This window comes from Phoca vitulina, unplaced genomic scaffold (genome assembly GCF_004348235.1).
Source record: "Phoca vitulina isolate PV1807 unplaced genomic scaffold, GSC_HSeal_1.0 scaffold2, whole genome shotgun sequence".
In the NCBI taxonomy this organism is placed as follows: domain Eukaryota; kingdom Metazoa; phylum Chordata; class Mammalia; order Carnivora; family Phocidae; genus Phoca; species Phoca vitulina.
In genome coordinates, this window is record NW_022589705.1 from 3850357 (window position 1) to 3874763 (window position 24407).

General features: G+C 36.8%; 1 protein-coding gene across 3 annotated transcripts in view; it reads right to left on the reverse strand.

Annotated features, from left to right (window-relative positions):
* The window catches only part of MAN1A2 (mannosidase alpha class 1A member 2), a 234765-nt gene that overhangs the window by 55300 nt on the left and 155058 nt on the right, over positions 1-24407 (reverse strand). For all 3 annotated transcript variants that reach the window (XM_032420671.1, XM_032420653.1, XM_032420663.1), the window contains exons 7-8: positions 14888-15011; positions 10111-10204 (exon numbers count right to left, since the gene is read on the reverse strand). In XM_032420671.1, coding sequence (XP_032276562.1) covers positions 10111-10204; positions 14888-15011 — 218 coding nt within the window. The remainder of the gene's footprint in view (positions 1-10110; positions 10205-14887; positions 15012-24407) is intronic.

The following is a 24407-nucleotide window of genomic DNA, read 5'->3' on the forward strand; positions in this document are numbered from 1 at the left end:
AAGGAAGGAAGGAAGGAAGGAAGGAAGGAAGGAAGGAAGGAAGGAAGGAAGGAAGGAAGGAAGGAAGGGAGGGAGGGAGGGAGAGAGGGAGGGAGGGAGGGAGGGAGGGCTAGATGGAGGGAGGGAGGGAGGAATGAACTGTGATACCTATATAAAAATCACCTCAGAGCAGATCACAGACCTAAATATAAAACCTAAATCTCTAAAACTTTTAGAAGAAAACATAGGAGGAAATCTTTGTGACCCTGGGTTAGGCAAAGCTTTCTTGGATATGACATGAAAGAATAATTCATGAAAGAACAGACTGATAAAATGGACTTCATAGTTGGAATCTTTTGCTCTTTAAGATTGCTAAGAGAATGAAAAGACAAGTCAAAGACAGAGAGAAAACATCTATTTTGAAAATGGGCACCTGGGGAGAGGTTTGATCAGACAATTCACCAAAGAAGATAAATGGGTGGGAAGTGGCACATGAAAAGACATACAACATCACTGATCATTTTGGAAGTGACAATTAAAGCCATCAAGAATTACCACTACACACCTATATTGATACAGTATAGCTAAAATGAAAGAACTGACCATATCAAGTACTGGTGCATATGTGGAGGAACACTGCTGATGGGAATGTAAAATGGTACATCCACTATGGAAAAGAGATCGGCAGTTTTTTTAAAAGTTAAGCATACGCACCTACTACATGATACAAACATCCCACTCCTAGGTATGCACTCAAGAAAAATGAGAACATATGTCAACATGAAAGCTTGTAGGTCAATGTCCATAGCACTTTATTTGTAATAATCCCAAAGTGGAAATAACCCAAATGATCATCAACAGGTGAATGGATAAACAAATTGTGGTATTCCACAAGGTAGAATTCTACTCAGAACTACTGATATACACAATATGGGCAAATCTCAAAATAATTATTCTCTGTGAAAGAAGCCAGACAAAAATAAAGAATGCATATAAAGGATTCCATTTATATAAAGTTCTAGAAAATGCAAATGTATCTATGATGAAAGAAAGCAGATCAGCAGTTGCTTGAGGAAGAAGTGAACAGGAGAATGAAAGAAGAATCATAGAAGGGGATGAGGAAACCTTTAGAGGTGATATATCGGATCATTATTCTGATGATTCCATAGGCATATACTTATTTAAAAACTTATCAAACTGTACACTTTAAACATGTACTATTTATTATACATCAATTATATCTTAATAAAGCTATTTTAAAAAAGCTGGTAAACAAACAAAAAGGATACCTGAAATTAGTCCAAACCTATGAGTAACATCAACAAATTTAACTCAGTTTTTAAAATACTAAGAGTCACACTAGGATTTAAAGATTAAAAAAAAAAAAAAACACTCTATAAATACTCCATAAATACTTTTTACTAAAGATATACCTAAACCAAAATTGCTCAGGAAATTGAAAATAAGGAAATGGTCAAAAGTGAATTGGGGATGGATAGGAGGTTTGTAAAGAAGACTTGGGGAGAGTAAGGAATAGAAGTAAATTGATCGAAGTTAAAGAATTGTCAGAGGTACTGATGATCCAGTTGGAACTGGTTTCGATTTCAGCCTGTACTACTGACGATTTTCATCAGCAATGCTCAGCTGAGTATATGAATGGGAAAGGTAGATGGCTGGATTGAAACAGTTTTGGGATTTGTAGGAGAGATGAAAGAGAAGGTAAGGTACTATAGTATTCCCATATTGGTTTGGATCCTAGGCAGGATAGGAAAAGAAGCAACAGGCAATCCTCCTGTCCAAATATTCAGGATCCTTGTTCCATTGTTTTGTTGCATCCAACCAGTAAAAACATTAGCCCAATTGTCAGTCTGCTCTACTATTATCCTCAAACTCACAATTTTCACCAAGAATGAGAACCTCAGCATTGCTTGTCAACTTTAGTATGACTTTTTGATTACTGCTCTTTCCCATTCCTTAAAGCAGGTATTTGAAATCTCTTCTTCAAAAATCCCCTACTGCTCTACCTTCTTCCTACTCTCAGCACATAACCATGCCTAATTCACAGAAAAAATACAAACCACTGACAGCGAAAAGAGGGAAACCCAAAAATGTATCTTTCAACTTTCTGCACCCCCATCTATCAATTCATCTGTTCCTTTTGCTTGTTAAAGAGGAAGATATATTACTTCTCTACATACTCCATCTCATTCTGGACCCTAACCACTTCTTCCTTCTCAGGAATCCTCCCCCTCTTGGCCAGTTTTAATCTTCAATTTCTACCCTCCAACTGAATCTATCTCTTTAAATATTTATTAACATCTTAAAACAATCGAATAATCTTTCTTGACAATACTATACTCTTTCAGTTTGATACCTATCAAGTGTTTACTGAAGTAAGTGAAGAAAGAGAATCACAGATGATGTCTAGATTTCTGGCTGGGCAAATGGGAGAACAATGGTGCTCTTCACTGAAACTGGTAATACTGGAGGAGGAAATGGTTTAAAGTAGGAGTTTGAATTTGGGGCATATCGAACTGGAGGTCCCAGATGGATATCTAAATGGATATGACAAACAGGCAATCAGACATGTGGAAATCCAGAGACTGGGGGTATACACTTGGGAATTACCAATATATGAAATGGATTTGAGCCATGAGAGTTTGCATGGAGTGATTAAAGACAGTACAAATGGTACTTTGGAGCATGACATTTATAGAAGAAACAGTCATTAAAATAACACGTAGGGCATTCTCTATTTTGCACTGGCCTCATACACATTTCTGGGTATGTTACAGATCTACGGAAAGGAAACAAGATAACGAAGACATAACAGAATTAAAAGAGGTGAAATAACAGGGTAAATACCAGGGAAAGGCAAGTCTTTGTCATCATGGTTTAGAGGAAATGTTGTTTAGGTCTGTGAATTATTGCCAGGGCTTACAGACTTAGCTGTAAGTTACCTAGGTACTAGGAAAACAAGTTCTCTTTCCAGCTCTTCTAGACTGTTGCTCTAGTAGAAGATTATATGCTTAATAAGTAAGCAGCAGAGGCCTGAGATCCATGGTAACTATGGAATTTATCACCCAGTAGTCTGACTTTCTTAGTTAAACCACTGAATCATGCCTACCCCAGTGTCAAATCTGATGAACCATGACACTCCAAGGTCCTCTGGAGATGCAGAAATTAATAAAACATTATAAAGCACTACTAAACAGCAATGATTCATATGATCTATCTCAGCATGTTATAAAGTTAATGGCAGGTTACTAACAGAAGCTATTTCTTGAAGCGTTCTTATAGGAAATTCTGGAATAGAAGTTACTATTTGTATCATGTCATGGTTAATGAAACATTTTCAAATATGACCTACATGATCATCCTATTAAATAAGTCAATTAGAACACATGAAGAAACAAAGGCATGGAGAAGTTAAATAACTCATCTACATTATTATGTTAAATTATTAAGCAGGAAAGCCAGGGTTAGTCTTCTAACTCCAAATATTATACCCATTCTTGTTTTTTCTACAATTTTTTAATTTAGTGATATAAAACATAATGAATTAGTAATGACCAATTTCCTATATTTTCTTCACTTCAGTCATTAAATAGCATAGGCTAAGCACTGTGCTTAGAAAACTAGTGAAAAAACAAAGGAAAAAAAGAGAGAAAATATTAATAATGTGCCTTTAAATCTAGGTTCTTTACTATATTCTTTTATATCTGTTGCCAAGTACTTTTCCTGAAGGTAATTACCAGTAATTATTCTCTGTGATTGCTACGTGCATGTCACAGATATTACCATTACTCTAATTACAATACAGTTAGCCAAAGCTGGATTGTTAAATTTCAGTTCAATTCACTGTTTGTTTTGCAGACTATTTAAAGATATGACAGATGTATAGTGCTCAAAGATAATAATGGATCTGATATACTTTTCAGAAGCTGATATAAAATATACAAAAACATTAAAAGGAACAAATTGGACAATTTAGTCAAGACTACAGCTGCTAAAAGGATACCAGGATGGCTTCCCTAGGATTTTAAAGCCCCTTGCCAAGATAACCAGTAAATAGCTCTTTCTGTAACATTCTCTAAATTAACAACTGTTAAGAGTGAATATATTCTGAAGAAGTAATTTAAATTTATTGTGAGAAGAAAAACAAGAAGGGACTATTTTATTGCAATTTTTTAATTGGGCTGAAATATATGTAACATGAAAGTTGCCATTTTAATCATTTTTTCAATGTTCCATTCAGTGGCATTAATTACATTCACAACCTTGTACAACTATGACTATTTCCAAAACTTTTTCATCATCCCAAATAGAAACTCTGTACCTACGGAGTAGTAACTCTCCATTCCCCTTTCACTTAAGTCTCAACCTCTAATCCATTGTCTGTATGAATTTGACTACGTTAGATTTGGTAAAGTGGAATCATACAGTATTTGTCCTTTTTTGTGACTGGCTTTTCTCATTTTTCATGATGCTTTCAGGGTTCATCTGTGTTGCAGCATGTGTCAGAAACTTCATTCCTTTCACAACTAAATAATATTCCATCATATGGACAGACCACATTTTGTTCATCCATTCATCTGTCGGACACTTTGGTTATTTCTACCTTTTGGCTACTATGAATAACGTTGTGTGAACACTAGCATACAAGTATCTGCTTGAGTCCCTGTTTTCAAATCTTTGGGGTATATACTTAGGAGTTAAATTGCTGGATCGTATGGAATTCTATATTTAACTTTTTGAGGAACTATCAAATTTTTTTTCAAAGTGGCTGCATCATTTTACATTCCCAACAGCAACGTACAAGGGTTCTAGTTTCTCCACATCTTTGCAAAAACATATTTTCCGTCTTTTGATTACAGCCGTCCTACTAGGTGTGAAACGGAATCTCACTGGGCTTTTGATTTGCATTTCCCTAGTGCCTAATGATGATGAGCATCTTTTTCATATGTTTAATTTTCCATTTGCATATCTTCTTTGGAGAAATATCTATTCAAGTTCTTTGCCCATTTTTTAACCATCTTTTTGTTGTTGAGTTGTAGAAGTTCTTCGTATATTCTGGATATTAATCCCTTATCAGCCATGTGATCTGCAAATATTTTCTCTCATTCTGTGGCTTGTCTTCCTCTGTCTCTATCAAGTCCTGTGACACACAAGTTTTTAATTTTAATAAAATCCAATTTTATCTATTTTTTTCTTTTGTTGCCTCTGCTTCTAAAGAAACCATTGCCAAATCCAAGGTCATGAAGGTTTTTCCCTGTTTCCTCCTAAGGATATTATAATTTTTGTTCTTAAATTTAGTGTGTGATGCATTTTGAGCTAAGTTTTATATATGATATAAAGTAAGGGCCCAATTTCATTCTTTTCCATGTAGCTATCCAGTTTTCTATTATAATACCATTTATTTAATGAGAAAAAGTTATATTTTTAATAATTAAGATGCTGTCAATGCTTTACTGTTCACCATTTCAAAGACTAGCAAGTCTCAAACATTGACTTAATTTTTTTCAGTATTCTAAGATTTTGATGTGGAAGATGACATCCTCTTTATATTTAAAAATATTTGTGCACCATGAAGGAAACCATCAACAAAATGAAAAGGCAACCTACTGAATGGGAGAAAATATTTGCAAATGATATAGTTGATGAGGTGTTGATATCCAAAACACATAAAAGAACTGATACAACTCAGTAACAAAAAAAAAACCCAAATAACACAATTAAAAAATATACAGAGGACCTGAACAGACATTTTTCCAGAGAAGACCTAAAGATGGCCAACACATGAAAAAATGCTCAATATCACTAATCAGCAAGGAAATGCAAATCAAAACCATAATGAGATACCAGCTTACACCTGTCAGAATGGCTATTCTCAAAAAGACAAGAAATAACAAGTGTTATCAAGGATGTGGAGAAATCAGAGCTGTTGCGCATTAGTGATGGAAAAGTAAATCGGTGCAACACTATAGAAAACAGTACAGAGATTTCTCAAAAAATTAAAAATAGAATTACGATATGACCCAGCAATCCCTCTTCTGGGTGTTTATCCAAAGAAAACAAAAACACTAATTCAAAAAGATGTATGTACCCCTATGTTCACTGTAGCATTATTTACAATCACCAAGATATGGAAGCATCCTAAGTGTCTACTGACAGATGAATAAAGAAGATGTGGTGCATATAATACAATGGACTATTACTCAGCCATAAAAACGAATAAAATTTTGCCATTTGCGACCACATAGATGGACCCAGAGGGTATTATGCTAAGTGAAATAAGTCAGACAGAGAAAGACAAATACTGTATAATTTCACTCCTATGTGGAATCTAAAAATCAAAACAAACAGAACAAGAAGTGACTCATAGATACACAGAACAAACGTGGCTGCCAGAAGGCAGGGAGTTGGGGGAATGGGAGAAATAGGTGAAAGGGATTAAGAGGTACAAACTGCCAGTTATATAATAAATAAGTCATGGGGATATGATGCACAGCATAGGGAATACAGTCAGTAATATTGTAATAACTTTGTATAGTGACAGATGGTAACCAGACCTATCAAGGTGATATATAAAAATATAGAATCACTATGTTGTATACCTGAAACTAATATAATATTGTATGTCAATTACAAATCAATTTTAAAAAAGGAATAATAATGGGGAAAAAAAACCCAGTAGAAATAACTCCAAAGTCATCAACTGATGAATGGATAAACAACAGTGGTAGATCCATAAAATGGAATATTATTCAGGCATTAAAAAAATCCAAATATTGATACATGCTATAATATGGAAGAATCTTTAAAACATTTTGCCAATCACAAAAGACCACATAATATGTAATTATATGAAAAGTCCAAAACAGGCAAATCTATAGAGACACAGAGTAGATTAGTGGTTGTTTAAGGCTGCAAGGGGTGGGAGAACCAGCAAATAGGTAGGTGATAGCTAAATGGCACAGGATTTCTTTGGGGGGTTAATCTTCTAAAATTGATGTTGGTGATGGTTACAAAACACTGTGGATAGATTAAAAACCATTCAATTGTATACTTTGCGTGAATTATATGGTATATGGGTTAAATATCAATAAAACTGCTTTAAAAATGTTTTTAATCTTACTTCAAAAGTGATAGATGTTCATTATCAAATTTAGACTAATAAAGGAAAACAAAAAGAAGAAAATAAAAACAAACATTAAGGAAAAAACAGAAATAACATATATCTATGTTAAGTATTCTGTAACATAATTTTTAATGGCTGCATAGTATATTACATCTGAAGGTACTATAATTTATTTAACCAAATCTCTTTCATAGGATGTTTAAAATTGCAGTGTCCAGGCATTAGGCACAAGTAGTTATTAATTAAAGTAAATAAAACTTAACATTCAGTTCTACAGCCGTACCAACATTTCCAATGCTCAACACCATATGTGGTTACTGACGCCTGTGCAGACAGCACAGATACAGAACATTTTCCTCATCACAGAAGTTCTATCGGAAAAGACTGCTTTAGAATGTTTCCAAATGATTCCTATTATAAATAACTTCAAAGATATAGTAAATAAACTTTTTATACATAGCTGTGCAAATTTCTTTGGAATAAATATGTAGAAATGAGTCACGGGTTCAAATGGCATACAAATTTTCACACTTTTTGAAGCTCCAGGTACAGGGATGTGTCCAATTCCCTTATTAATTTAATAGATAATGAACAGTGTCTTCTGTTTAAAAGCTGCATCGAGACCTGAAACTAAGAGTTGACAGTTGACCCTTGAACTACATGTGTTTGAACTGCATGGTCCACTTACATGCAGATTTTTTCAACAAGGTATAATACTGTAAATTTATTTTCTATTCCTTATGATTTTCTTAATATATTCTCTAGCTACTTTTTTTGTATAAGAATATAACACAAAATATGTGTTAATCAACTGTTTATGTCTATCAGTAAGGCTTCCAGTAAAGAGTAGGCACTTAGTAATTAAGTTTTTGGGTGAGGAGTTAAAAGTTACACGCGGATTTTCTACTGTGCAGGTGGTCAGTGCCCCTAACCCCCACGTTGTTCAAAGGTCATTGTATTATATTGTTGTACTGTACGTATTATATTGTTGTATTATATGTCAACTACACTTCAATAAAATAAGTCAAATAAAAGCTGCACTGATTTGATTAGCGTGGTGGTGAAGTGGGACAAGAGAGGGACAAAGATCTCTGGTGACCAGTCTGTGGAGATGCTACAAATAGGATACCAAAGATGGTAGTGTTCGCACATCCTACTATAGTAGCGTAGCACCAGTGTGTACATAAAGAAGGTGGTACCGCATTACGCTGTCTCTATGTACTATTTATCTTCAGTAATACCACTTTCATGGTTAAAAATGAACATCTGCTTACTTCCATTTTTTTTCATGAACCAACTTTTCTCTGTGTATTTTTCTACTGAGATGATCATCTTTTTTCTTATGATCTTATAAGAGTTCTTGATAGAGGATATGAAAATTCTGTTTTCCAAATACATTCAAATGTATTTCATTAGCTAGTTATTTGCCTTTGTCATGAAATATAAGAGGTTAATGTTTATATATAGCAAAAACGGATAATCTTTTTCTTTACGGAGAAGGCTCTCCTGATTATTAAAAAAAAAACCCACTTTTTAGTATTTTCATACTGTTACTTTTTACAGTTAAATTTAGGTTTTACCTTATAGAATATACACTGGCATATGACATAAAGAAAGACCAAACATAATTTTTTCCTGTTAGAATATTCCCAAATCTTAATAAAACTCTAGGGGGTGAAATGTACAATAAAATTCACCCAAATTACTAAGCAGACATCCAAACCAGTCATCCTTATCTGGAATAAGAAAAGTATATTTTTGTATTTTAGAAATGCTGCCCTCGGGCTTTTTTCCAAAAGTCTAGGCATGGCCCTTGTATTTTCCTCAAAATAAAGAGAAAAGCTACATGTAAAGAATTTCAAAAAAGTACATTAGAGGAGCCAAAGATTGAGATCTATTCCCAGATCCATGAAAGACATAACTATATTGACCAAACTGCTTTCCTTTCACAAAATAAAGGACAATTTCCTTGAAAGGAGCACCCCCAAATTCCATGACAAATGTTTTCCTACTCTTGGTAGCAAACACCAGCATAATTTCTCACTGACAGATTAAGAGGCTGTTATTTTTACTTCTTTTTTATTTCATTATGATTTTATTAGTCTCAAAAACAATCCAAACATGTTATACCTGGGGGAAAGTTACACTTTCTAGTATTCCTTCCAGTTCTCCTATCTCTTAAGAAAGAATACTATTCATAAAGCCATATTTTATTTCAATTCTTTACATTCCACATTTCCAAATAAATATTTATTATTATGTTTTAAAAATCTATTCCTTCAAAGATCAATTCTAAAGCTCTAGTAAGATCACCCTCACCCCAAACAAAATATTTTCTCGTCATTGAGGAAGTAACTTCTGTCAGTCTCACATGACAACTGGTACATACCTCTACCATAACATTTATCACATTTTATTCCAACTACATTTAAGTGTGTCTGTTTACTCTGCTGGCTTGGGAGCTCCCCAAAATCCGACCAAGTTCTATATGGTCTTTCCCCATCTCCAGTTTCATCCAAGAACTTAGCACAGAGCCTGATAAATAAAAGACCCTGGTATCTATTGTTAAAACGATGGGGAAAAGCTTGCCCAAGAGCAACTGCCCTCCTTTCTAATCATTTAAGACACTCATTTGTTCTTCATATTCCTTTAATAAATACCTATCCCAAGCAATGCTCTATTTACATGAAGATATGGTTTACAAATAGGGGCAACCCTTTGCAAAGACCGCACTATATTTTAACAAAGTACTTTCACATACATGAAATAAAATACTGCTTGTGACACAGGTTATTTGGGTTGCATTTACAAGTAGGAAAACCAAAGCTACCAAAAGATGAGAAATTTGTCAAAGGTAACAGCACTAACAGATCACAAGGTTCAATGCTGACGGATTCTAACCCTACATGTAGTGTACTTTTCACCACATCAAGCAAGTTTTCAGACAAATAATCTTTTAACATAGCATCAGCTGTACTAGAAATACTTACACTGACCCCAGCGACCTGTTCTTGGGTTCAAATAATTTGGATAAAGACCATTTGGACGATCCATCTTCTGAAGGAGTTTCCGAATGTGCATTACCTTAACACAAATAAAGAATGCAATTAATAAAATAAATGTCATCAAGGCTTTATATTAATCTAGGCTTTGTGGGTTTTCCTCACTCAGAACCTACACCATCTCCCCCCTGCCTTTTTCTGCGTGTGCGGTGGTCAGGAAAGGCTTCTACTTTATAACTGATTCATTATTTTTATAAGATTATATACGATCATTAAATAAAGATCAAACAACAATTAAAAACATGAAGAAAAGAGCACAAGAAAAACGAATTTAAATGCCAACATTTTACTATCCAGAAATAGCCATCAGAAACAGCAGTGATAAACATCATTCCAGACATATTCACTATGTACACATCTAAATATAAGAACAGAAATAATTTCATAGAAATGGAAACATAAAAGGACATTTATAATAAATTTAACAGATGAAAAACTGAATTGCTGAACTCTAAATATTGATTCCACAATAGATATCCCTAAATTCCTAAAATTCCAAAAATTCTGATCCCTAAAAGATCTCCCTAACACTAAGAAGGAAAAAAAATCAAAATATACTAAAAAGCCGGAAACTTTTCCAAGGACTTTATCTGCATTCATCTATAGATTGGATGGGTTTTGTCCGTGCTTACAAAAAAAGGCACAAATGTATTCTATTCCTGGTGTTCTTATTTGAGAATGTTCTCTTTACATATGAAGGATAACCTGCTTGGTATACATGACTTGGGGAAACATCTACTTCACTATTTTCTGGGCTTGAGCACAGCACGCATCCTCTGACGACATGGTCCCAGTCATCTTCCCTTTGGCTGGACTTTGAAATCAGGTGGTTTTAGGAATGGGCTCAGGGATGCTGTGTTCCTTCTGGTCTTTAAAGGCTGAGACCAGCTCTATGTATGACAATCTCAATCTGAATAATTCCGTGAATCAAGGCTAGTCAGTTTGAAATGATGCTGTTAAGAAAAATGAAAAACTGCATTCCTTTGTCTTCTAAAAATTATGCACACATTGAATCCTTTCTGCCTCTTCCACAGCTATCTTTCCTCTCAGAATCTTTTTATCCATCTCTTTTCTAATGTCTATACCTTTACTAGCTTTTCTCAATTTTGTCTTCTAAGTCCATCACTATACTTTCAACACTTCCTTTGTACTGCTTCCCATTTGGCCTTCATTTTTGGTGATAACTTTTTCTTGTAATTTGTTACTGATAGCATATCTTACGGTCTCTGAGCACTTGTATTTCTGTTGATATACCTGATTTACAGAGAGGAGGGCTCCATCATCTTCCCTTTCATGGTGATGTTTGGTCAGGATTTAACTGCTATTTTCTGAGAGGTATCTTTTGGTTATCACTTGTATATGATGTTCCTTCCCTCTTTTTTTTCTGATAATATCTTTGTATAAATTGTACGCTTGTCCTTTTTTGATCAATTACTCACTACTATTTTCCCTGAACCAGCTATTCACACACGAGTTTTGACATAGAAGGCCAGGGAGAGTCTAGATGCCTTTGCTTCTCCCCAGATAATTGACACTAGCCATGCAGCACTGCTTATAAAAGAAAATCTGTCATTCATTCTCTTCCCTCACCAGAATTTCCTCAGAATTCTGTTATTCCAGCTTCTCAACATACCGGGTTTAGTGGAGTCCAAAGAAGCACCCACCATCAACCCATGACCCTGTGCTCAATGTTGCTCATGAGGACTTTGGTTTTGTACCTCAAGACATACCACTGATTTCAGAGAACTGTAGTCTACTGCCTTTTTATTTTTGAAATCTGCAACCACAAATATCCTCTCGTTTCCCAAACCTCTCTGCCCTTGATGGCTTATGCCAACCTTTCTTGCTATTTTGTGATGTGGTATATCATGTATCTTTTTTTTTTTTTTTTTTTTAAAGATTTTTTATTTATTTATTTGAGAGAGAGAGAATGAGAGAGCAAGCACATGAGAGGGGGGAGGGTCAGAGGGAGAAGCAGACTCCCTGCCGAGCAGGGAGCCCGATGCGGGACTCGATCCAGGGACTCCAGGATCATGACCTGAGCCGAAGGCAGTCGCCCAACCAACTGAGCCACCCAGGCGCCCTATCATGTATCTTTAATTTTGTTAAAAATGGAGTTTACAGTTTTGTTTCTCCTTCCTTTCAGGGAAGGTCCTGTGTGTTAGGTCCTCCACTTCAGAAATACTGTGCTAGATGATCTTCATTTTGCAAATTTATCACCCTTTTAAACTCTTTATGCTTTTTCTTTGTTTCCACTATGACTGTCTCTTGCTTTTATTCCATGTCAGTAAATTGGTTTTCAATTATGTACAGTCACATTTGCTGTTTTTCATTTATTTATTCATTACAGAAATATAATGTTTAAGGTCTCAATTTGTTCTTCAGTTCCACAATCTTTTGTATCATTTTATGATTTGTTTTGAGTTCTAATTTTACTGAGTTCAATTGCTATTATTGTATAAATTACGATGACTTTATAAAATTTGAAACAGGGTCCTTTATCAGTCTTTTACATGCTATTTACCACCATGCTTTTTTTCCACCATGCTGCAGTATTGTTTGCGTACCTGCCATGCTTTTCCTTTTCATCTTGCTCCCAATGAACAGGGTCAGTTCTGACCTGGACTTTGATTTGATATGGCACAGCTGACTTGTCCCTGAATTCCTTCCTACTGTGCATCTGGGGAGTGGGGGTTTTCCTCCCCGCTGAACACAATGTGAGATCTGGAGTACTAGTGTTCAAGAAGGATAGAGGAGGGAACCCCCTCTAGAGCTATGGACAGTTGTATACTCAACACCCCTGGCATTGGTCTCTTCTGTGAGATTAATGGGGAGTACCAGGAATTTGTTGACTGGCTTTCTTTGCCCAGTAAGGACTCAGGACAAGGTGAGAAACAGACTTAAGTACCATACCAGAAGTTTTTTACTTCTTTTTTTTGGCTGTCACTTGCTAGTGACATGAGATTGCAGCCTTTCCTCATTTCATTGCTGTTGATAAATTTTTGCTGGTCTTTATTTACTACTTTTGTTGTTATTGTTCATCTCTTCAGGAAAGGAAAAATTCTGTGGTCTGGCTCCACTGCTGTCTTTACCTGAAAATTCTTCTCAATTGATGAAACAGTTCATACACAGAAAGGACTATATATATAGATTAATTTAAGAAATACAGCACTACAAACACCTTCGCCGCTCTGCTTATGCATTCACACATCACTGTCTTTGTAATGGCTATATGCACAGTCCTGAATTTTATGTTCACCATTGTCTTAACTCTACTGAAATCACTTCTGAATCTCTAAACAAAGTATATTACTCAGTTCTGCTTGTGTTGAATTTTTTTAAAAAGTTGTATCTTTTTTTTTTTTTTTTTAAAGGTGGGGGGAGGTCCAGATAGAGAGGGAGAGAGAATCTCAAGCAGGCTCCCACGTCCAGTGCAGAACCCAACTCAGGGCTCAATCTCATAACCCTGAGATCATGACCTGAGCTGAAATCAAGAGTAGGACGCTCAACCGACTGAGCCACCCAGGCACCCGGTATTGTATTATTTTAACTGATAAATGTAACTGTAATTCCTTTATTTTTTACTGCTGTATTAAATTTTATTATATAAAATGCTAATACAAACAATGCTTCCATGTATACGATGTAAATGCACATCATAAATGCACATGGAACTGCTGGGCCACTGGGTATATGTATTTTAAACTTTACTACATTTGTCTTTTAAATACAAGCCTTTAATGCTCCTAGAATTGTTATAATCTACAATGCTACCCTTGCATAATGTTTCCACATGGATCTATTTAAGGAATGTTTATTCTGTTCATCAGTCTATTTGTCTGCACCAATACTTCACTGTGAGCGTCGAAAACTGGGTAATACAAACCCACCTGACATGTTTTTCTTCAGGAGTGCCTTGAATTTTTCTCTTCTATATAAATTCTATAAGGGTCTTATCAAGTTTCATTTTTGTAAAAGAAGCCACAGGAGTTTTGACTGGCATTGAATTGATGCTACAGATCTATCTGGAGAAGACTAAAATTTTTATGATATTCTTTAGCTCTACATGAACATAACATACCTCTCTGCTCTCTCCTCTTCAGTGTCATTTAACTGTTTTGAACTTCATTTATCTTTTGTTAGGTTTATTTGTAGGAAACTTAAACTCCTGTTCCTACCACAGATGTTTTTGGAAAGTGATACTTTCTTGCTGGTTGTAGTTGGTGCAGAGAAATGCTGTTGATGTTTCATATCTATATTGATCTTCTATTCAAAACTATATATATGCTCTTATTTCTAATAATTTAAATACAAATTGTCTTAATATTTTAGGTAAATAATCATGTAATCTGTGCATAATTACTCTTTTCATTCATCCTTTTCAATCCAATTCAATTCTTTAACTTTTTGTTCATGTTGTTTTTCTTGTTTTACCATGCTGGCTAGGAACACTGCAGCACAATTCTGAATAGAACAGAATTTCTGAAAACCTACGAATGTTTACAACTTCTCAAATAACAGTAAATATTTTAAATAGAAAGGATATTTATTTAATTTAAAAAGAATAAAAGGGCCAGAGTCCTGATAAATACATTTCTAGTCATTTCTAGAAAGGTGAATATTTTCCAAGCATTAATCAAGTCCTTTGGTAAATCTTAAAGAACTCTTCTATAATAAACGAAGAAAAGAAGTCAAGAAAACTAACCTTTTTGTAGTAAACTGGGTCCCCTGTCAAGTAGCTGAGGTGGACAAACTCCATATGCAGCGTACCAAATTCAGCAAGAATGCTGCTACCTGCAGATGCCCAGCCCCAGTTTCGCCCTACTCCACTGAATGAAAGCAAAGGTAAAAAGAGACAGAATTGGAAAAAGACCAAAACATTTTTTTAATGAATACATAAACTTTCATTCTCTTAAAAATTATATTTTACACAATAGCTTATTTATATCTGTTTATTATTTTAAAATTTTTTGAACAGGTAGTTTTAAAAATCAAAACAACATAGAAAAGTATACAGTAAATATATTTCACCCCAGAAATCTCATCTCTCTTCACCCCACCAGGCCCCATAGATAATCACTTTCATTAGTTTCTTATGTATTATTACAGAAATTTTATGCACATATAAGCAATCCAAATATATATATTATTTTCTTCCTTTATTAAACAAAATATAGCAAAGTACACATACAGCTCATTATCTTGCCTTTTACTCTTAAGATGCACTGCGGTGGACTTTCTGTATCAGTTCATAAACAATTTTCTTTTTTACAGCAGTACAAAATTCCATGATATTAATGATTTTCAATTGGAATGCCCCACCCCAGAGGCATATGAAAATGTGTGAGAACATTCCAAGTTGTAGCAAACCTTGAAGGTGCAATTAGCATTTATTGTGCTAGGGCCAAAGATGTAACATGCCCAATAATGGTCAGCACAGTGTCATACAATAAAGAACCCTCCAGCCCCACATGCTGATAGGACCTGTGTAAAAAATTAAGTAAATTATGAACCAACATAATTCCCCAATCCTCTGTTGGTGGTCCTTTAGCATTTTTCTAATATTTTGCTATTAATAACAACTTTCACAGTGAATAATCTTATGTACATTTCTTTTGTGTAGATATATCTCTACGGTATCTTCCTACCTTTTTTCAATCTGCCTGTCTCATAATTTATTGGAAGCTGGACTATATAAATGAAAAAGCATAGACCCTTTGAGCATTACATTCTTTCTAAAGGTTAAGTTTCTTCTGAAACACAGGTTGAGTACAGGCAGACTACTCAGGGTTCAGGCTTCGCTAAGGGTAGTCTATTTCCATTTTAGCACTACTTCTAGGGAGTGCCCTCTGGGATCTGAGCTGGAAGCCTGACATGTACCAAGGGCCCTTCACCTTGGCAGCCTTAAACACTAATTTCTGCCTCCCCAGTACCATGTGGCTGTTAAATTTTTTTCTTTGCCCTTGAGCCTCCATCTGCTGTTTTCTGCTGGGTTTCCTTGACCTTTGCCCATGCATGTAAAATTGCAGAATCAATCAACAACTTGAGGGAAATTTGTACATAAATTATTGGGCTTTTCCTCTGCAATTTCCTCCTGTCTTGAGATTTTTGTCCCTCATGCCTCAGCCACTCTGGCAACTCTAAGACCTGACCATAGTGTCCTCTGACCCAAGTGACCACCTCTTCAGGCTTGGCCTTTATGCCTCCACCAGGATTTAGAACATGCCCTCAGGGAAAAGGCCAATGTTTATATGGAGATAACTTTCTCCTAGGAAGTCCTATCTGAGTTGCTCTCCAAGGTCCTCAAACCATTTTGTCTAGCTTTTATGATTGGTTTTGGCGGGAGGATTGGTCTGATGTAAGGTATTCCATGGTTGGAACTGGAAGTCTAGATTAATTTTTCAAGTAGCAGAGTTCACAGGTTATTCCTAAGAGAACTCTAAACCATTCTCCAGGGTCTTTTCTACTTTTAGGAGGAAGTAAAAATATAAGTCTTTCTCTTATTTTATATCCACTTGCATACTGCCAATTCAATATGCCATTATTAGTTATCTGTCTTGAGAAAACATTAAAAGAGATATTAAGACATTACTACCTTGCTTAAAGTTCTTTAATTGTTTGGTGCTATTTTTACATTGTCTTTGAAAATATGACAGGCAGGCAAATACCACGAACAGATTCTCTTGTAGCTAGAAGTGAGAATCAAGGACAAAATATGGATACAGTAACTAAACAGTCATTCATTTCCAAATATTAAGAGCCTATTATGCTCTGGGAAATACAGTATTGAACCTGACCTAGACTCCTATACTAAATAAGACCATTTTAAATAGTGATAATTGTTATGAAGAAAATTTACTAGAGAAATAGAATATTGAGTACTAGTGACAGAAGTTAAAAGAAAAGCTCTTTATGTATAACACTCAGAGAAACTGTTTCTGAAATGACACAATCTGCACAGAAATCTACATTAAGAGATGAATAGTGATGAATAGATCTGGAAAAAGAGAATTCCCAGTAGAGGAAACAACAAATGCAATGACCCTGTAGAGGGTGTGACTACAGCTCAGGAAGGGGAAGTGAATGATAGAGGATGAGGTTAGAGAGCTAGGTATAATCTAGATTACAAAGAATTCTGTAAGGCCATGCTAAATTAAAAAAAATATATATTTTAACTGTAATGGAAAGTCATGGAGGGGAGAGGAGCAAGACCGCAGAGGAGTAGGAGACCTGGATTTCGTCTGCTCCCAGGAATTCAGCTGGATAGGGATCAAACCATTCTGAACACCTACGAACTCAACAGGAGATCGAAAAAAAGAAGAGCTAAACAACTCTCTGAACAGAAAAACGACCACTTTCTGGAAGGTAGGACTTGTGGAGAAGTGAATCCGAGGCGATTCGGGAGGAGAGACGGCGGGGGAGGGGGGCCCACGGAGGGCCGCTTCTGGCAAGTGATAGAGCCCCGGAGAACAAAATCGGAACTTTTAGATGTCGGCTCGGCTGAGGGACATCGTTCCAGTGGCTAAGTGGGGGGTGAAACCCTCACGGGGACAGTGTGGTCTCAGGACTCTCGGGGTCACAGAAAGCCCGGGGGTGCCTGAGTGCGGCAGAGCTCCCAGGTATCAGAGTGGGGAAGCCGGCTGCAGAGACGGAGCTGAGGAGCGGGCTCTCAGCTCGGGGTTGCCATAAACCGTGATCCGCGGCACAGTCGGGCCACTGCTCTTCCAGCAGGGACCCAACAAGCGGCAGATCCGGGGAGACTCCCCTTCCTCCCCCAGGAGGAACAGCGTGGGAGCGCACCGCAGGGATCTGCTGGGTTTGGAGACTCCACACGGGTCATGTGCCAGAGACAGAAACGCCTGCGGCTGGAGACCACAGAGACGGGAGTGACTGACTGCTTTTCTCTGGGTGCTCACTGAGCAGTGGGGAGTTCTCACCTCCTCCGGGGCGGAGATTGGGAGGCCGCCATTTTCACTCTCGTCTTCCAAAGCTGCAGTCAAATGCTCTACCACTGAGCTATACCCCGACTTGTCTTCCAAAGCTATACAGAAAGCTTGCAGGGAACAAAAGCTCCTGAGAGCAAACCGGAGCTGATTACTTAGCCCGGACCGGCAAGGGTGGGGCAATTCCGCCTCCGGCAAAGACATTTGGGAACCACAGCAACAGGCCCCTCTCCCAGAAGATCAGCAAGAACAGCCAGCCAAGACCAAGTTTACAGATCAATGAGAACAGCAGAACTCCAGTGCTAGGGGAATACTGCACATAGAATTCATGGCTTTTTTGCCCCATGATTTTTTAGTCTTTCAAAGTTACTTTTTTTAATTTTCTTTTTCTTTTTTTTTTTTGAATTTTTCTTTTACCCTTTTTCAATGAACATCTTATCACCCCTTTTTAAAAAAATCTTTATTTTTCATTTTTAGAGTCATATTCTATCCCTTCATAGTAGTTAACCTTATTTTTGGTGTATATATATATATATATATATATATAAGTTGTTCTCTCTTTAAAATTTTGGGATACAGTTTCTTCTAACAGACCAAAATATACCCTGAATCTCTAGTGTATGGCTTTGTTCTAGTCTCCTGCCTGATCACATTATCTCCCTTTTCTTTTTTTTAAATCCTCTTCTTTCTTTTTTCAACCAACTTCTTACCTTATCAATTCCTTCTATAAAATCTTTTATAATTTTCATCTTTACAGTCATATTCCATCCCTTCATTGTATTTACCCTTATTTTTATACATATATAAGCTTTTCTTTCTTTAAAATTTTGGGAAGCACTATCTTCTAACAGACCAAAATACACCCCAATTCTAGTGTGTGGCACTGATCTATGCACCAGCCTGATCATATCTGATCATATTCTGGTTTTTGTTTGTTTACCTTTTTCTTTTTCTTTTTTTTTTTCTATTTTCTTTCTTACCCTTTCTTTTCCCCCAATTTCAGGTCTCTTCTGATTTGTTTAGTGTATATTTTTCTCAAGTCGTTGTTACCCTGTTAGCATTTTGTTCTCTCATTCATCTATTCTCCTATGGACAAAATGACAAGACAGAAAAAATCACCTCAAAAAAAAAAGAACAAGAGGCAGTACCGACTGCCAGGGACCTAATCAATACGGACATTAGTAAGATGTTGGATCTAGAGTTCAGAATGACGATTTTAAAGATACTAAGTGGGCTTGAAAAAAGCATGGAAGACATTAGAGAAACCCTTTCTGGAGAAATAAAAGAACTAAAATCTAACCAAGTCGAAATCAAAAAGGCTATTAATGAGGTGCAATCAAAAATGGAGGCTCTAACTGCTAGGATAAATGAGGCAGAAGAGAGAATTAGTGATATAGAAGACCAAATGATGGAAAATAAAGAAGCTGAGAAAAAGAGAGATAAACAACTACTGGATCACGAGGGAAGAATTCGAGAGAGAAGCAATACCATAAGACGAAACAACATTAGAATAATTGAGAGCCCAGAAGAAGGAGAGGGGCAGAAGGTATATTGGAGCAAATTATAGCAGAGAACTTCCCTAATTTGGGGAAGGAAACAGGCATCAAAATCCAGGAGGCACAGAGAACCCCCTCAAAATCAATGAAAATTGGTCAACACCCAACATCTAATAGTAAAACGTATGACTCTCAGAGACAAAGAGAAAATCCTGAAAGCAGCTCGGGACAAGAGATCTGTAAACTACAATGGTAGAAACATTAGGTTGGCAACAGACCTATCCACAGAGACCTGGCAGGCCAGAAAGGACTGGCATGATATATTCAGAGCACTAAATGAGAAAAATATGCAACCAAGAATACTATATCCAGCTAGGCTGTCACTGAAAATAGAAGGAGAGATAAAAAGCTGCCAGGACAAACAAAAACTAAAGGAATTTGCAAACACAAAACCAGCCCTACAAGAAATATTGAAACAGGTCCTCTAAGCAATGAGAGAGCCTAAAAGTAACATAGACCAGAAAGGAACACAGACAATATACAGTAACAGTCACCTTACAGGCAATACAGCACTAAATTCATATCTTTCAATCGTTACCCTGAATGTAAATGGGCTAAATGCCCCAATCAAAAGACACAGGCTATCAGATTGGATAAAAAAACAAGACCCATCATATGCTGTCTGCAAGAGATTCATTTTAGACCCAAAGACACCCCCAGATTGAAAGTGAGGGGGTGGAAAACCATTTACCATGCTAATGGACACCAAAAGAAATCTGGGGTGGCAATCCTTATATCAGACAAATTAGATTTTAAACCAAAGACTGTAATAAGAGATGAGGAAGGACACTGTATCCTACTTAAAGGGTCTATCCAACAAGAAGATCTAACAATTGTAAATATCTATGCCCCTAACATGGGAGTAGCCACTTATATAAGCCAATTAATAACAAAAGCAAAGGAACACATCGACAACAATACAGTAATAGTGGGGGACTTTAACACCCCCCTCACTGAAATGGACAGATCATCTAAGCAAAAGATCAACAAGGAAATAAGACTTTAAATGACACACTGGACCAGATGGATTTCACAGATATATTCAGAACATTCCATCCCAAAGCAACAGAATACACATTCTTCTCTAGTGTCCATGGAACATTCTCCAGGAGAGATCACATCCTAGGTCACAAATCAGGTCTCAACCGGTACCAAAAAATTGGGATCATTCCCTGCGTATTTTCAGACCACAATGCTTTGAAACTAGAACTCAATCACCAAGAGGAAAGTTGGAAAGAACTCAAATACATGGAGGCTAAAGAGCATCCTACTAAAGAATGAATGGGTCAACCAGGAAATTAAAGAAGAGTTTAAAAAAATTCATGGAAACCAATGAAAATGAAAACACAACTGTTCAAAATCTTTGGGATGCAGCAAAGGCAGTCCTAAGAGGGAAGTATATAGCAATACAAGCCTCTCAAAAGAAACAAGAAAGGTCTCAAATACACAACCTAACCCTACACCTAAAGGAGCTGGAGAGAGAACATCAAATAAATCCTAAACCCAGCAGGAGAGGAGAAATAATAAAGATCAGAGCAGAAATCAATGAAATAGAAACCAAAAGAACAGTAGAACAGATCAACGAAACTAGGAGCTGGTTCTTTGAAAGAACAAGATTGATAAACCCCTGGCCAGACTTATCAAAAAGAAAAGAGAAATGGACACAAATAAATAAAATCATAAATGAAAGAGGAGAGATCACAACCAACACCAAAGAAATACAATTATAAGAACATATTATGAGGGGTGCCTGGGTGGCTCAGTTGTTAAGCGTCTGCCTTCGGCTCAGGTCATGATCCCGGGGTCCTGGGATCGAGCCCCACATCGGGCTCCCTGCTCAGCAGGAAGCCTGCTTCTCCCTCTCCCACTCCCCCTGCTTGTGTTCCCTCTCTCGCTGTATCTCTCACTGTCAAATAAAAAAAAAAAAAAAAAAAAAGAACATATTATGAGCAACTATATGCCAGCACATTAGATAATCTGGAAGAAATGGATGCATTCCTAGAGATGTATCAACTACCAAAACTGAACCAGGAAGAAGTAGAAAACCTGAACAGACCTATAACTACTAAGGAAATTGAAGCAGTCATCAAAAATCTCCCAACAAACAAAAGCCCAGAGCCAGATGGCTTCCCAGGGGAATTCTACCAAATATTTCAAGAATTAATACCTATTCTTCTGAAACTGTTCCAAAAGATAGAAATGGAAGGAAAACTTCCAAACTCGTTTTATGAGGCCACCATTACCTTGATCCCAAAACCAGACAAAGACCCCATCAAAAAGGAGAATAACAGACCAATATCCCTGATGAACATGAATGCAAAAATTCTCACCAAAATACTAGCCAATAGGATCCAACAGTACATTAAAGGATTATGCACCACAACCAAGTGGGATTTATCCCTGGGCTGCAAGGTTGGTTCAACATCCACAAATCAATCAATGTGATACAATACATTAATAAAAGAAAGAAGAGGAACCATATGATCCTCTCAATAGATGCAGAAAAAGCATCTGACAAAGTACAGCATCCTTTCTTGATGAAACCTCTTCAGAGTATAGGGATAGAGAATACATACCTCAGTATCATAAAAGCCATCTATGAAAAACCCACAGCGAATATCATTCTCAATGGGGAAAAACTGAGAGCTTTCCTCCTAAGGTCAAGAACACAGCAGGGATGTCCAATATCACCACTGCTATTCAACATCGTACTAGAAGTCCTAGCCACAGCAAACAGACAACAAAAAGAAATAAAAGGCATCCTAATCGGCCTAGAAGAAGTCAAACTCTCACTCTTTGCAGATGATATGATACTTTATGTGGAAAACCCAAAAGACTCCACCCCAAAACTGCTAGAACTCATACAGGAATTCAGTAAGGTGGCAGGGTATAAAATCAATGCACAGAAGTCAGTGGCATTCCTATACACCAACAACAAGTCAGAAGAAAGAGAAATTAAGGAGTCGATCCTGTTTACAACTGCACCCAAAACGGTAAGATACCTAGGAATAAATCTAACCAAAGAGGCAAAGGATCTGTACTCCAAAAACTATAAAATACTCATGAAAGAAATTGAGGAAGACACAAAGAAATGGAAAAACGTTCCATGCTCATGGATTGGAAGAACAAATATTGTGAAGATGTCAATGCTACCTAGAGCAATCTACACATTTAATGCAATCTCCATCAAAATACCATCCACTTTTTTCAAAGAAATGGAATAAATAATCCTAAAATTTGTATGGAACCAGAAAAGACCCCGAACAGCCAGAGGAATGTTGAAAAAGAAAAGCAAAGCTGGCGGCATCACAATTCCGGACTTCCACCTCTATTACAAAGCTGTCATCATCAAGACAGTATGGTACTGGCACAAAAACAGACACATAGATCAATGGAACAGAATAGAGAGCCCAGAAATGGACCCTCAACTCTATGGTCAACTAATCTTCGACAAAGCAGGAAAGAATGTCCAATGGAAAAAAAACAGTCTCTTCAGCAAATGGTGTTGGGAAAATTGGACAGCCACATGCAAAAGAATGAAACTGGACCATTTCCTTACACCACACACAAAAATAGACTCCAAATGGTTGAAAGACCTCAATGTGAGACAGGAGTCCATCAAAATCCTAAAGGAGAACACAGGCAGCAACCTCTTCGACCTCAGCCGCAGCAACTTCTTCCTAGAAACATCGCCAAAGGCAAGGGAAGCAAGGCAAAAATGAACTACTGGGACTTCATCAAGATAAAAAGCTTTTGCAAAGCAAAGGAAACAGTCAACAAAACCAAAAGACAACCGACAGAATGGGAGAAGATATTTGCAAATGACATATCAGATAAAGGGCTAGTATCCAAAATCTATAAAGAACTTATCAAACTCAACACCCAAAGGACAAATAATCCAATCAAGAAATGGGCAGAAGACATGAACAGACATTTTTCCAAAGAAGACATCCAAATGGCCAACAGACACATGAAAAAGTGTTCAATAGCGCTCGGCATCAGGGAAATCCAAATCAAAACCTCAATGAGATACCACCTCACACCAGTCAGAATGGCTAAAATTAACAAGTCAGGAAACGACAGATGTTGGCGGGGATGCGGAGAAAGGGGAACCCTCCTACACTGTTGGTGGGAATGCAAGCTGGTGCAGCCGCTCTGGAAAACAGTATGGAGGTTCCTCAAAAAGTTGAAAATAGAGCTACCATATGATCCAGCAATTGCACTACTGGGTATTTACCCCAAAGATACAAATGTAGGGATCCGAAGGGGTACGTGCACCCCGATGTTTATAGCAGCAATGTCCACAATAGCCAAACTGTGGAAAGAGCCAAGATGTCCATCGACAGATGAATGGATAAAAAAGATGTGGTAGATATATACAATGGAATATTATGCAGCCATCAAAAGGAATAAGATCTTGCCATTTGCAACGACGTGGATGGAACTGGAGGGTTTTATGCTGAGCGAAATAAGTCAAACAGAGAAAGACATGTATCATATGACCTCACTGATATGAGGAATTCTTAATCTCAGGAAACAAACTGAGGGTTGCTGGAGTGGGGGGTGGGGTGGGAAGAATGGGGTGACTGGGTGATAGACACTGGGAAGGGTATGTGCTCTGGTAAGCGCTGTGAATTGTGCAAGACTGCTGAATCTCAGATCTGTACCTCTGAAACAAATAATGCAATATATGTTATGGAAAAAAAAAAAGAAGATAGCAGGAGGG